Source organism: Hibiscus syriacus, unplaced genomic scaffold (assembly GCF_006381635.1).
Source record: "Hibiscus syriacus cultivar Baekdansim isolate YM2019G1 unplaced genomic scaffold, ASM638163v2 tig00110105_pilon, whole genome shotgun sequence".
In the NCBI taxonomy this organism is placed as follows: Eukaryota; Viridiplantae; Streptophyta; class Magnoliopsida; order Malvales; family Malvaceae; genus Hibiscus; species Hibiscus syriacus.
Genome location: NW_024062591.1, coordinates 271,433 through 285,432, shown reverse-complemented (window position 1 = coordinate 285,432; position 14,000 = coordinate 271,433). Strand labels below are relative to the sequence as shown.

General features: G+C 38.1%; 3 protein-coding genes and 1 pseudogene across 3 annotated transcripts; 2 read left to right on the top strand and 2 right to left on the bottom strand.

The window, feature by feature from the left end:
• Nucleotides 1-463: 463 nt before the first annotated feature.
• Nucleotides 464-1,565, top strand: LOC120214732 (annotated as a pseudogene).
• Nucleotides 1,566-1,983: 418 nt separating this feature from the next.
• Nucleotides 1,984-3,434, top strand: LOC120214736 (peptide methionine sulfoxide reductase B5-like). The gene is made up of 3 exons (XM_039212564.1): nucleotides 1,984-2,370; nucleotides 2,896-3,052; nucleotides 3,189-3,434. Exons 1-3 carry the CDS (start codon nucleotides 2,039-2,041, stop codon nucleotides 3,345-3,347), a joined length of 648 nt encoding a protein of 215 aa, XP_039068495.1. The 5' UTR covers nucleotides 1,984-2,038; the 3' UTR covers nucleotides 3,348-3,434.
• A 732-nt stretch (nucleotides 3,435-4,166) lies between these two features.
• On the bottom strand, nucleotides 4,167-6,942 carry LOC120214727. Its single transcript, XM_039212559.1, has 9 exons — nucleotides 6,670-6,942; nucleotides 6,429-6,493; nucleotides 6,289-6,350; nucleotides 5,317-6,198; nucleotides 5,150-5,228; nucleotides 4,922-5,041; nucleotides 4,716-4,835; nucleotides 4,588-4,641; nucleotides 4,167-4,506 (listed from the first exon to the last, which is right to left on the bottom strand). Exons 1-9 carry the CDS (start codon nucleotides 6,821-6,823, stop codon nucleotides 4,291-4,293), a joined length of 1,752 nt encoding a protein of 583 aa, XP_039068490.1. The 5' UTR covers nucleotides 6,824-6,942; the 3' UTR covers nucleotides 4,167-4,290.
• Nucleotides 6,943-10,390: 3,448 nt separating this feature from the next.
• On the bottom strand, nucleotides 10,391-12,669 carry LOC120214694 (LL-diaminopimelate aminotransferase, chloroplastic-like). The gene is made up of 7 exons (XM_039212520.1): nucleotides 12,661-12,669; nucleotides 12,395-12,457; nucleotides 12,076-12,180; nucleotides 11,906-11,956; nucleotides 11,292-11,612; nucleotides 10,987-11,193; nucleotides 10,391-10,837 (listed from the first exon to the last, which is right to left on the bottom strand). The coding sequence occupies exons 1-7, from the start codon at nucleotides 12,667-12,669 to the stop codon at nucleotides 10,544-10,546; spliced, it is 1,050 nt and encodes a 349-aa protein (XP_039068451.1). The 3' UTR covers nucleotides 10,391-10,543.
• Between the last annotated feature and the right edge of the window lie 1,331 nt (nucleotides 12,670-14,000).

The following is a 14,000-nucleotide window of genomic DNA, read 5'->3' as shown; positions in this document are numbered from 1 at the left end:
TGTCAAATATAAAAGAGAAATGAATCTCCTCCATAAGAATTTCAGTGGACATTCAGCTCTCTTGTTCAATAGCAATATGCTACTTTAATCATTGCAATGAAGAAATGAACAATATTTCATGCATATGTTCATTCTGTACCTGACAAGGTACGTTCTGCACTTGGGCACCCCATTGTTATATAGTCAACTCTTCTGCAGGTCTTAATTCAACCCATTCTGTTTTTTTTCTGCCAATCCAACCCTGGTTAACTTAGATTCAACCATATTTTCCTGAGAGCCCCTGGTTTTTATGATAGAGCGAGCCAACAAGCCAGATAATGCCGAATGACATAACAATTTGACCGACACCTGACCATTGGAACCGGGTTTAGTCCATTATTTTCTTACACATATATTTTATTAGTTAAAAGTACATTATTTCTGTGGAAGTTAGAAAATATATTGTAGCTTGTGTAGTTGAGCACTGTTTTTTTTTTACCAAAAAAAAAACAGAGAGATATGGGTTCTAGTTTTGCTTCTTGGTGCATATCATGTTCTTTTCTGCTTGCTTTGATGGTACGGACCAACATAAGCTTTGCTAGATTTATACTCGATAACTAACCTATTGTTCCTACTTTGAAACTTCTTCTTTCTTCAATTTTGATTGCAGGTTGTACAGGTAAGTAATGCTAGGAAGATAACTCGAAGACATCATATCGAACAAGATTCGATCAGCTCGAATTATCTGTACCAGCCTTCGAGTACCGTCTATGGAGACCATATTGACCCTTCAGGGAAAATTTTCTTCAAGATGGAAGACCTTAAAGTAGCAAAACAATGGCTGTCTACTTCACCAGCAAAGACCTTTCGGCCTCGCCAAGACTTCTCTCTAGAAAGGAAGCCGATTCAATCCCTTTCACATCAACAAAACTCCCAAATCATCGACTTGTTCGAATTCTCGAACGACTCTCATCAAGCCAAAGCCGTGGAATACACAATCAAACTATGTGAGCTCGAACCCCTCAAAGGTGAGCTAATGTTCTGCGCCACTTCCCTGGAATCAATGTTAGACTATGCTCGTTCATTGTTCGGATCAAACTCGAACATTAAAGTTTTAACTACAACGTTGCTCCGAAAGCCGGCCGTTCCTTTACAGAACTATACGATTTCGGACATTCCAGAACGGATCCCTTCCTCTAGAATGATTGCATGCCATACTTTGCCATATCCTTATGCCGTGTTTTATTGTCACACCCAAAAGAGTGAAACCAGGCTGCTTCGGGTTTCACTAGGTGCTGAGAATGGAGATAAGGTGAGAGCTATTGCTGCTTGTCACATGGATACCTCTCAATGGGACCTCGATCATGTATCGTTTCGTTTGCTGAAAATCGAGCCCGGGTCATGCCCGGTGTGCCATTTCTTCCCGCCGGATAATCTTGTATGGGTGTCTTTGTCTGCTTGATTGAACGCACTGGTCCTGGTTTAGTTCATTGTAATGATATGAATGTTATGTAACACCGTTGGCTCAGAAGCATATTCCCCCTGTAAGGCTTGAATAAAATAATTGTATTAGCCTCCCGTTTTGTATATCAGTAATAAAATAATAATGCAATCCGGAGGGCTTTTGCAGTAACTTGATCCAATCATCGAAACATAAGGTTTGGTCTGCCACAAATATCACAACTGAAACCCAAAAAAATTATTTTTAGAACAATCAGACAATTTTTTTAAAATTTCAGTGTTTTGAAGTTGCTCTCTTCCTATTATTTAATCTTGGTTTCATCGTAATTAAAAATAGTTGACGGTCCACAAGCCACAAAACGATACAAAGGGATTTGTGCCCAAAAAATAAACAGGCCCTTAGTCTACAGTTTTGTTGCGGGGGCCTCGAGGACTTATTGCTTTGTTAAGTCGTGTTCACCTTCTCGGATGGGCCTGGTGACAACCCTCTACTAATTTCCCTTCTCGAACAAATAGAAAATTTTAGCATTTTGCCATTTTCGCTTCGCATTATCTACGATCCTTTTATTCGCGAAAAAACTGGAAATCACTCCCAGAGATGGGGCTTCATATCCTTAAAACGACACCCTTCTATTCTTCCTCCTCCAAAGCTCTACTCTGTACCACCACCACTCTTGCTAGATGTATCGGTTCTAATTCTGTTGTTCCTTGTAATACTCGCTTGAGATTTCCATCTTCTTTGCCAAAGGCCATTATTTGCTCCATCTCTTCATCTGGGTCCGGAAGGTTTCTCCACCAAAGCAATCGTAGGTACCGGGGGAGCGTGGTCGTGGCTATGGCTGCTTCTGGGTCGATCCAGAAATCTGAGGAAGAGTGGCGTGCTATTCTCTCCCCCGAGCAATTTCGAATTTTGAGAGAAAAGGGCACTGAGTAAGTTTTCTTTCTAAAGAATTGACAGTGTTGATTAGAACCTTTCTATGGAAAATTGTATTTTTTTTCAACTTTTATTGTTTTTGGACCCATTAAAGTTTGTAATCTAATAAATTACATGGATAGTTGACATTTTTGGAGAATTTTGAGCTTTCAATATGCAAAATTCTCTTCTTTTAGCTGTTTTTTTTTCATGGAATGGCTTCTAGGAAGTTCATTCAAAGTTGTGGCATATGTTCTCCCAAATGGAATTTATCATACGCTTAATTGCTCAATATAATTTCGTCCGACTCATGCTACGTAAGTCCTATGTTTCTCCACTCTAGTTTAAGTGTCGGATTTGGGTATTTTATCCTACATTTGTACGGTTAGATTTTTCCAAGTTTTTGCATATATTTAAGGATCTTAAGTTCATATACCATATCCAAGTGTCGGACACGGGTGCTTCATGGAAATGAAGAGTCCGAGCACATAGCTCAAGTCAAATTCATGATAAATTCATAGCAATACTTTGATACTGTATAGGTATCCAGGCACCGGAGAATATGACAAGTTCTTTGGTGAGGGTGTTTATAACTGTGCAGGATGTGGCACTCCGCTCTACAGATCTACAACGAAATTCAATTCTGGCTGTGGTTGGCCTGCTTTCTATGAAGGTCTCCCTGGAGCCATTAATCGTAATGTGAGCTTCCGTCATCCGTTTCTGCTCTGTCTTAATACTTTTCTTCTGTATATTCTAGTGTTTTCTTTGTACTATCTTAAAGCTGGTGTATCTTTCAACTAAATTTTACTAATGGTGAGAGTTTCACGTTTAACAGCTGGACCCAGATGGGATGAGGATTGAGATTACTTGTGCAGCTTGTGGTGGGCATTTAGGCCATGTATTTAAAGGTGAAGGGTTTCGAACGCCCACAAACGAACGCCATTGTGTCAATAGCATATCACTCAAGTTTGTTCCTGCTAATTCTGGGCAGTAAATCCTGTTATGGTAGCAGATATGTTGGTACTATTCATTATTTATAGGAAACATGGCCATAATGGCAGTAAATTCTGTTTAATTTCAGAGTATTTGATTCTATGCTATCTGGCAGAGAAGCCTGTTGTAAATTCTTTGCTTGAACTACTTTCAGTTTATCACATATTTTCAACTCATTTTCCAGTGCAATGTGAGCATCAGATTAACAGTTGCATTTGTTACAATTCCTGCATTGATGTTGAAAATTATCATCCTTTCTCATTCCATGTTTCCTCGGAATAGATTTTGATATGCTCATCATGCTTCATCCATGCTGGTTTTTCAAAATCAGACTCCAACTACAGCAATTCTACTCCCTTTGCGGTCACAGCATTTTCGTACTATAACTGTGCAGCTTAAATACAAGATTACTTACATATTTCATTCTTCTAGCACAAATGTTACAGCTTAAATACAAGATTGCTTACAAAGGAACTTGGAATTCCCTCAAGTGCTATTAAAATAATTCAAGAAGCAAATAAATAAATAAATACTTAAAAGAAAAAGGATGACTAGTGACTGAGACGATTACGATACACAGTGCATTATGCTACTCTCTTTGTGCAGCTTTTTGGCACATGAAGGGTATGGAAGTTTGGTTCTTTTGGACTGTTCCTATGCCTTGTTTGCTGAGATGACAGTGCATTATGCTACTCTCTTTTTGCAGCTTTTTGGCACATGAAGGGTATGGAAGTTTGGTTCTTTTGGAATGTTCCTATGCCTTGTTTGCTGAGATGACGCCTTCGCTAAGGAAGTTCCACTATTGTTAGGATCCGATGTTTCCTTGGGGGATCTGGGGCCTGGGCAGCTTCTTCCTACTAGATGCTACCCTGTAACTGGGAATATGATTTAACCCCTTACAGAACATACGAATTCATATTCATGGGATTTTTCCAGCTTACTACTTACCCTCGTGGTCTTACTAATTGTTTGATGATTGATGGTGATTTATTCTGTCTGTCCTTGGATTTTTGAGCTGCCTTGTCTTGACCTTTTTCCATCATTGATGGAAATGTCATTTTCTGATGCATAAGAACATTACGATTTTGTGGAGTACCAGAAGAAATCTTCGTTTCCGCTGATCCTTTAGATTTCTTCGAGCTAGAACTCTTGATGGTTTGCTACAAAGTACGGTATAACTTCAGCAAACTAGCTAGATGACCAATGAACAGCTATGGAAAGCAAATAGAAAATTAACTTACTGGTTGATCTTCAAGTGTTACTTTATCTGATCCATTGTCACCGATATCGTTTATCTGCAAATAGAAAACCATTAGGTCAGGGCTATGTTTACTCCCTGGTATAATGAGTGTAAGCTCAAAGAACTCACTTCTACAGTCTGATGTTTCCTCAATGAATTTCCAACTTGGGGTCCTGTAAAGGTTGTTTCTTTCAATGGTGCTTGAAGATGCTTCTTCTCAAAGTTTGCCTCTTTTAAAATTCCTCTTTCCTGAAGCCAGAAAATTGTCAGATAACATGGAAACAGTTTATGCCTCTTTTGTTTTCAATAATATCTACTCAATAAATGATGCATACATCGGTCCTAAGTCGAAAAGGCTTGGGATTTGTAAGCTTTGGTTTTCTGTACTTCATCCCTTGAGCACCTTTATCTGCTGTAGAGTTTTCTTTCGTTGTCTTATTCATTACTTTATTACCCTGCATAATCACGAACAGATATTAGAAAATCAAATGGTGATACACAAACTGTCACGAAACAGATATTACACAAACAAAAAATTCGACTTTAGTTATAAAATAAGCTACCTTTTGAATGTTTTTAGAGGTTTCATGCCTCCCAAGAACATCCCTTTTCACCTGCTTTCCCGTAGCACAATTCAATTGTCTGCAATTAAATGTTGTACAAATTCAATGGCGAATGCAGGTGAATAATGAGGACAAAAGTATGAAAAAACATGTCATGAATTCCATACCTATTTTCACCAGAAGTTGTTGCATTTTCCTTATTGCTTTCACTGACTCTGATGTTCGATGCCAAAGCATTTTCTTTGTCGTCATTCTCCGTTGCTTCTGAGATTTCAATGTCCTTAGAACACGGTTTAGTGTTCTCTTCGTGGCTGCTGCTCTCATTAATTTCATTGTCCCCTTCAGACTCTGAAATTTTGACATTCTCGCCAATTGCTTGCTCCAAGCTATATGAAGGATTCTTCGAAGCACTTTCAACCGAGTCCTTTTCAGTTGGTTTAGGACACATAGGGGCCTCGGACAACGGCAAGTCTTTGTTGCTGTTCTTTTTCTGAAAACGTTTTAAAGATTTAGCTTCCTGAGTCTTCTGCTTCTGGCAATGCAAAGAATCATACACTCGGCTTTTAACCTCTCTCCCTCTCAACTGTTTCCTTGGAGCATCTAAAGGTTTATTATTACACCCCAATGCATTCTTCTTACTTCCATCGTTTATCTCAAGCTTCTTCATCCCTGTACATATCTTCCTCAACGAACTACTCAGTTCTACAGACTTCTTCAACTTCACTACCTTCTTTGGAGAGTGAAACACCAAAGCCTTTGCCACCACTCTATCCTTTGGTACCATAATTGTAGTCGGTTTTGGATTCTGAGCACTTCGAAAAGTAGTGGGATTCGGGAGTGCTTTTCGATTCCTTGGTGTAGTCAAGGCCTTAGTAGATGATTGATTTGCTGCCTTCACATTTGATGTAGTTGAACTCTGCTTAGCAACATGTCTCACCCTCACTTTTGCTTCACCCATCTTTTGTGAAATGGATGAAATCATAGCCAATTTTGATACTCTGGACTTTGAAGACTTAGCAGGAACGGTACGGGGGCATTCCAATTTTGACCTAAAATCACAATAAAGAAACAAATTGATGGAGAGAGCAAAAATGTAAGTCTCAATGAAGAAAAACAGATAAGAATTTCCATGAACATACCTTGAGTCTCTTTTGCAAAGAGCTTTTCTAATCCCAACACTTGGACTCCTAGCTGCCATAACCTGAAAGATTCAGTTGTTTAAGTTGAGGAATGACTTTAAAATATGAGGAAGTGTGAAGGGAAATAAGGGGGTACAAACCCTAAGAACAAATTTTTTATAAATTTCTTCAGAGTCCATTTCTTCTTCATGCTTTTGATCACATCCTGAGAAACAATAACAAACAAAATCATTGGGACATAACAACGAGCACTTGTTTTTTTTTTGTTAACCAAACTTACTGAAATCCATATACAAATCGAAGCTTTAACTTCTCCACATAATCAATTATAGCTTCAATGAAACACAGAACAAAAGTTTTTTCTTAAAAAAGGAAACTCACCGACACGTAGGCAGAACCAGTAACGGTCGTCGTGTTCAGTGCGGCAACGATCAGGTGCGGAGAGGTCCACGAACTTGGGAGCCTCAATCTCCTCGTAGAAATCGTCTCCGATTACTTCTTCACCGCCGGCACCGTTGATCTGAAAATCGTCCATTTTTAGTTGCCGTAGATCTAAGATCCGACGAAGAGGAGCGTGAACTAGCCGGTAGAGAGAGGCAAAAGGCTTTTGGCACTTGGTATTTTTTATTTTTTGTTCACTGATAGCCGTTTCCCAAAGCCAAATGTTTTAAATTTGTAGCAGGTGCAGAAACTAGCCGTTACGGACATGATCGTAATATAGTTTGCATCATAAGGGTTTTATTTTGTAAACTGGTCATTGGATAGTTGAGACACAACACAACCGCTTCCGCCTGTCCATTCAAGCATTCCTCAACTAATAAATTAAAATAATTCCATTTTTTTCAGAAACAAGTTCTTTATTCCCTTTCAACGTTTATATATTTATATATTAGACAAAAATAGTGTTTTAGTATTAAAATAATTAACCTTTATATTTTGAAATATATTTTACAATTAAAAAAATACATTGACTAATATGATCTCAAAGATTTAACTTTTTAAGTAATGGACTAAATATCAGACCAAACTACAAATCAAACATCAAATGAGCAAAAGTCATGATAATCAAGCTAATGAAAAAGGTATGAACCTTTCTCATCCAATATCAAGTGTTTCTTAAATGATGGAAAAAATATCGTCTTTTGGGATGATCCTTGGACTGTTGTCCCATCACTTCGCGAGGCTTATCCGCGGATATATAATGTTGCTTTAAAGAAGCAGGGGAATGGTTTGTGAATTTGGTTCCAGGATTAACGGATTATGGTCCTGGAACATCGAAATTAGAAGGGTGTTATTTGAGTGGGAATTACGCATTTGGGATGCATTCATGAGCACAATCTCTAACGTGGTGCGAAATTTTTCCGTTGCTGACTCCTCGGATGGCTTGTTTTCTCCTGGAAGTTTTTGCTGGTTTGTATATTCTGCCGACGCTGTTATATACCCTATTTAGTAAATCGTTTGGGCCAACCTCGTGCCACGGATTTAACTTAGTTGGTTTGGTTGCTAACCCGTGCGCACTTGAAAGGGACGCTTCCCCACCAACCTTAATCTCGTATATCTGATCAAACACAAACATGAATCTGGTTAGATCTTCGCAACAACAGGGCCCTTCGACCAAAAACCGAGACCGTGGGGCATATCGGATGCACCTGGTCGACCTCAGACTTCTTCGAGGGTAAAAATGTTTTATTAATGGGAAAATAACATCAGGTTATATAAAACTCACACACACCATCGACTAAGTCGTATGGGCAGCCCTCAATGGTGTTCACAGATACGTATCTTTACCTGTGGATCAGCTCAAACTCTATTGACTGCCCACCCCTACATATATGTGAAAACAAAAGAACATAAATGCTACAAATAGACATTAAAATGCTTGAAAAGAGGACAAGCTTACTCTACCCTGCCAATAGGCCCTATACATGATTGGTTTTGGCGTACCTACTCGGTTGTGGCCCCATAAAAGGGACGACCACGACATTCTCCCCCACCTAATTTGTCGACGCCCTCGTCAACTGCATTGCATGAAATTCTTCGATCTTTTCCTTGAATGCCCTGAGGTCATACCCTCTCTCCCAATTGTTCTCTTCACGATCAAGGCCTCCCCACTTAACTAGATACTCTCGTCTTTGCTTGCCACCCACCTTAACCACTCTACTTGCAAGAATCTTATCAACATGTCGTTCTGAAGGTGGTTGCGTACAAATCAACTCTATAGCAGACTGACTCCAATTGTCGTAATTGGGATCGACATGGAACGACTTCAAGTTGCTCACATGGAAGACTAGGTGAACTCTCATCCAAGCAGGAGGGTCAACCTTGTACGAATCATTTTCCACTCTTGCTACTATCGAGATCGGACCTTCATACTTGCGCACCAAGCGACAATCTCTCAGGCGCAAGAATCTAAGTTGTTCTGACATCAACTTGACTAGCACCAAATCTCCAACTTGAAAATGCATATCCCTTCTGTTACGATCTACACATTTCTTCATCCGCTCCGCTTCTTTCTACAAGTAAGCATTGGCAATCTTAGTATTCTGCTTTCATTCCCCCAAAAAAATTCGAGGAATGATGGCATCTTCCTTGAGAAGTCTCATCCATCGTGTAAGGAAGTCTCGACTGCTAACATGTCACTAGTTCAAAAGGGCTTTTATTAGTGGATGAACTCTTTTGTGAATTAAAACACAACTGTGCAACATCCAACAATAGAGGCTAGTTTTTCTGATTGGCCTGAATGAAATACCTCAGATATTCCTCCAAGAGCTCATTAAATGGCTCAGTCTGCTATCTGTTTGAGGGTGGTAACTCGACGAAAAGTTGAGTTGTGTTCCCACTAACTTGAACAAACCCTTCCAGAACTTCCCAATAAATCTTTCATCTCGATCACTAATTATGCTCTTCGGAAGGCCCCAATATTTCACTACATGTTTGAACACCAACCTAGCGACCTCTTCAGCCAAACAATACTTCGGTGCTGATATAAAAGTGGCATACTTTGAGTATTTGTCCACTACTACCAAAATAGATCCAATATCTCCAACCTGTGGCAAGCTTGATATAAAATCCAAGGAGATACTCTCCCAAGGTCGAGCAGGCACCGACAATGATTCCAGCAACCCAGCTATCTTCTATCGGTCCACCTAATCTTGTTTACAGATGAGACATGTCTTGGTGTAGTCCATCACATCTTGGAACATTTGAGGCCAATAATACCCCTATCCTAACAAATCAAAAGTGCACCGCCAACCAGGATGCCCAGCCTATGGGGTATCGTGACATTCCCATAATAACTTTTGCCGCAAATTTTCAACTCGGAGAACAAACATTTGTGGTCCCTTTGTCATCAACAAGCCATTTTAAATCCAAAAGCACTTCGAATGACCCTTCTTAACCATCTCCATGAGTGCCACCACTTGTGGATCTTGCTTGGAATAGTTCATAATAAGCTGACGAACGTTGTTGGACACTCTACTCGCATATATGGGAAGTAAACGTCTGAATGCTGCCAAATCCGCCTTGCGGATCAGCTACCTGATTGTTTTCCCTGCTTTGTGCTCGAAATTGAAATCGAACTCTGCTAGATACTCTTGCCATCTAGCTTGCTTCGCTGTCAGCTTCGGTTGAGTCAAAAAGTGGCTAACTTTCGTATTATCCGTCTTTACCACAAAATTGGAACCCAACAAATAATGCCTCCAAATCCTCAAACAATGAATTACTTCTAGAAGTTATTTCTATGGGACATATATCTCACTTCAGTCTTAGTTAGCTTCCTCCTCTTGAATGCCACGAGATGTCTATCCTATAACAGTACCCCTCCAATTGCGTAATCTGACGCATCCGTCTCCACTTCCAGAGGTTTCTCAAGATGCGATAAGGCAAGAACTGGCTCACTTATCACGACCATCTTGAAATTATCAAAGGCCTCCTGACATTCCTTTGACCAAGCCCACTCACTTCCTTTCTTCAATAAATCAGTGAGTGATTTCACCCTGCAGGAATAGCCCTCCACAAAACATATGTAATAATTGGCCAAACCGAGGAAAGATCTAAACTCACTAATTGGCCAAACCGAGGGAAGATCTAAGCTCACTTCAGTGAATGTTACAGGACAATGCTCTGCATTCTTAGCATAGAATCCGATACAATATTATAAGCAATGCTACTAAAAGAAAATAGAATAAAAAATATAAAAGCAGATGGCCTTTCATGTCAGGTTTAAAACCGAGGCAACAGGTCAAATGATACTGATTCAATTGTAAAGCTGCTTGAATCTTCTGCAAACTTCCAAGACATTCTCCCTGTGACCAAATGCGCTGACCCTGATGAAACCTTCACCACCTGGTCCGAAACCACTTCCAGGCGTAGTAACAATGTGGGTCTTCTCAAGTATCTCGCTGAACACATCCCATGAGCTTTGGCCCGGAAAGTGGACCCACACATATGGAGCATTCTGTCCTCCGTTCACTTTAAACCCAAGCGAGTTAAATGTCTCTACTATAATTTTGGTATTTTTTTTATAAAAGACAATCACCTCTTGCATTGCCTGCCAAGAAACAAAATCCGAGATCATGAAATTAAAAAATAGGCTGTGTATGAAAATTTCAGAATATTACAAATTTGGCGAAGCTGAACGCAAAATATTCGAAAAGGTCTCTCCATGTTTTGACAATAAAGCTGGGCAATGACACTAACCTCAAGCCCTTCCTGTGAAAGGCAAGCCAAGCCACCAGCTTGGGAAATATTAGACGCACCATCAAAGCAAGTACAAACAATACGATTGAAGTACTTGGCAACAGGAAATCCATCTGAGAACAGAAGCTGTTTTGGAACAACAGTCCAACCGAGACGAACTCCAGTAAACCCATCATACTTGCTAAAGGAAGCTGTTTCAATTGCAATCTACAATAACAAGGATATTTACACCTCAAACATGTATTTATCCTTACCGCGCTCACAACAAGCACTGGTAAGAAAAAATTGTTAAGTCCAAAGTTAACCTCTTTTGCTCCAGGAATTTCAAAGATAGAACGTGGGTTATCATCTGACATATACAGGGCATATGCAGAATCATAGACTATGATAGACCCATTGTCCTTTGCAAACTGAACCAATCGAGTCAACTGCTCTCTTGTTGCAGAAGCTCCAGTAGGATTGTTAGGTGAACAGAAGAATATGATGTCTGTTCTGGCAACAGTGGATAAATCAGGAAAGAAACCATTCTCTGGTGTACACCTCATATACTCAATATTTGCAAACTTTTCAACATCCTTTTCAAACTGTCCAGTCTGACCCATGATAACACTGTAATCTACATAGGCCTACACAGAATAGAAAAATTTAGAAAGACACAAAACTCGATCATTGTAAGAGACCTTGGCCGGACATAGCGAGTGGAGAAATGACAAGGCTGAGTGATGCCAAGTTTCAAGAGGGTGATGGGAATATCTAAATCAGAATTCCACAAGTCTGTCTCCTTTCAAATAAACAATCTAAAAGTATGTTCATTGAAGCTTCATACACCAGATGACCAGACCAACCCAACATGATAATTTAACATAAGAATATGATAAATTGAAAAGGATTGATACATAACACAACAAAGAAAAGTTACCGGGTATGATGGGTCTTGCACTGCCATTGTAACATTAGATCCAAAAATAACCTGGCCCAGAGTGAAAACAAATCCATCAAGATTAATTTTGTTAGACAAGTTTAAATCAAACATCAACTACTTCAAGAAGAGGTAAGGCAAGTTACTTTCAAAGAATTATTAAATCAAACCTGAAGTCGAGATATGTCACATTGAGCACCATCTGAGACAAATATATCATCCTCCTCAATGCCAAGGTTACCATAAAATGTCGAAGCAAGTGCAGCCCTCAATGCCTGAAGAAATTAGCATTAAGGTTGTGTCTTTGAATAACATTAATGGACTTAACTTATTGTCCCAGTTAATCCAATTTGGGCCTTTAATTTGTAGTTTGACGAATAACTTGATACACCCCCCCAACTACTGATAAAACCAAACCATAACCTTATTAATAAGCTTCAACTTTGAAGCCTCTACTGTTTACAATGAAGACTCAAAACGATGACATACTTTCTCACCTTGCTCAGCTCCATAACCACTGTAACCCTCCAGCGTAGACAATCCATGAGACCTCTGACAAATAGAAAATAATTCAAATGGATATCAGCTTAATTTTGTACTCATCCATTGGTTCAGACACTACTTGTAAACATAAATTCTTCGCAGCAGAATTCCTACTGCACGGGCTTGAATAGATTTTAATGATGGTAGTGAGCACTGAGCAGAGAAATATTGACTAAACACAGAGATTTAAACCTAAAAAAAGGAATAATTACCTTATCCATTGCAGAAGTAATAACATCTGGAATAGGTTCAGTTATCACCAATTCCAAGGCTAATCACTTGTGCATTTGGGTACTTGAGCAAGTGCGCAGCTCTTCTTCTAGCAATCTATTACACCATTTAAAAGAACTACTCTCGACATCAAATAAATAATAGTCCGGTCAAACAACTGAGCAAACCATGCCTTCTTACATAAAACTAAAATACAATCAAAAGCGAAGCATTCCAAAAACAGGACATGGAAAACATAATTTGTGTCTCAAGGGAAAAGTGTGTGCATAACATTAATGGCAACAAAGAAAAGCATTACACAAATGAGAAATACTACACGCCTCCGGAAACAGGTAACCAGCTTGAAGTTTGGCAATGTTCGCATTGCGAGAAACCTGTCTTGTAAGCTTCAAAACAAACAGCAACAGACATAGCTCCATTTAATCATAAGTATAAATATCAGTAAGTCATTTCTGCTACTAATGAACTGTTCTTAGTAACATTACCAACTCAACAACTCAACATCAGCTTCAAAACAACAAAATTAAAGCTTCCATATGCCAAAGAAATATTGTAATAATAAGGAAAAAGTGTAAGAAAATCACCAGTCTGTTGTTCTTGAGGAGTGGTAATACATTTAACAATATACTTTCTAATATTAATCAAATTAATATTATTTAATATGAAAAAAAACTAAAAATATCAAAATTTGGTACATTAAAAATGATTAATTTTGAAACAAAACTAAAAAGATACTTAAAATTAATAGAATAAAAATAATTGATGAAAACAATATAAAAATTGAACTTAAATATATGTAAATAATTATTTATTTATAAAAATTTTGTCTACATAAATTTTTAGCATATGTGTTAGTTCACAAAGTAAATAATTGTAAGTTTATATAGAAAAAGAAAAAGCTAAGTTTTAAATTTTACTAAAAAGAATTTAAATGAATTCAAATATTTTTTTAAAATAATTTAATGACAAATGGACGCTTTTTTAAAAAAATTAAAATAATTTTTAAAATATATTTTACTATTTTTTTTCGAATTCAAGGAAAAATTATTTCATAAATTGTATTTTTCTAATCAATAAAACTTTCTCATTGATCGAATTGTATCATGTAAAATAAATACACGTATAGTAAATTATACTTTTGAAAGATACAACTTACAAGTATTCGATTAATAAATAATGATTTTTTTTTAAAAAAATCGGATTAATTTGAGAAATAATTATATGTTTTTGATTAAGAGAAATAATAATTTTAACAGTGATATTTGGATAAAAAAATTCAGTCACCTAGTGCAACAGAAACTGGGACCCATCTATTTGTCAT

Bases quoted from the DNA above. Each gene is read 5' to 3' on its own strand.
- LOC120214727 (XM_039212559.1), bottom strand. From the start codon at position 6,823: ATGGACGATTTTCAGATCAACGGTGCCGGCGGTGAAGAAGTAATCGGA. The intron at 4,642-4,715 runs GTGAGTTCTTTG...TTCTATTTGCAG, and splicing joins GGAAACATCAGACTGTAGAA to ATAAACGATATCGGTGACAA. The intron at 4,507-4,587 runs GTAAGTTAATTT...CGTACTTTGTAG, and splicing joins TAACACTTGAAGATCAACCA to CAAACCATCAAGAGTTCTAG.
- LOC120214736 (XM_039212564.1), top strand. From the start codon at position 2,039: ATGGGGCTTCATATCCTTAAAACGACACCCTTCTATTCTTCCTCCTCC. The intron at 2,371-2,895 runs GTAAGTTTTCTT...GATACTGTATAG, and splicing joins TTGAGAGAAAAGGGCACTGA to GTATCCAGGCACCGGAGAAT. The intron at 3,053-3,188 runs GTGAGCTTCCGT...CACGTTTAACAG, and splicing joins CTGGAGCCATTAATCGTAAT to CTGGACCCAGATGGGATGAG.
- LOC120214694 (XM_039212520.1), bottom strand. The intron at 11,957-12,075 runs GTTTGATTTAAT...ACTCTGGGCCAG, and splicing joins GTGACATATCTCGACTTCAG to GTTATTTTTGGATCTAATGT. The intron at 11,613-11,905 runs GTAACTTTTCTT...TATTCTGTGTAG, and splicing joins TGCAAGACCCATCATACCCG to GCCTATGTAGATTACAGTGT.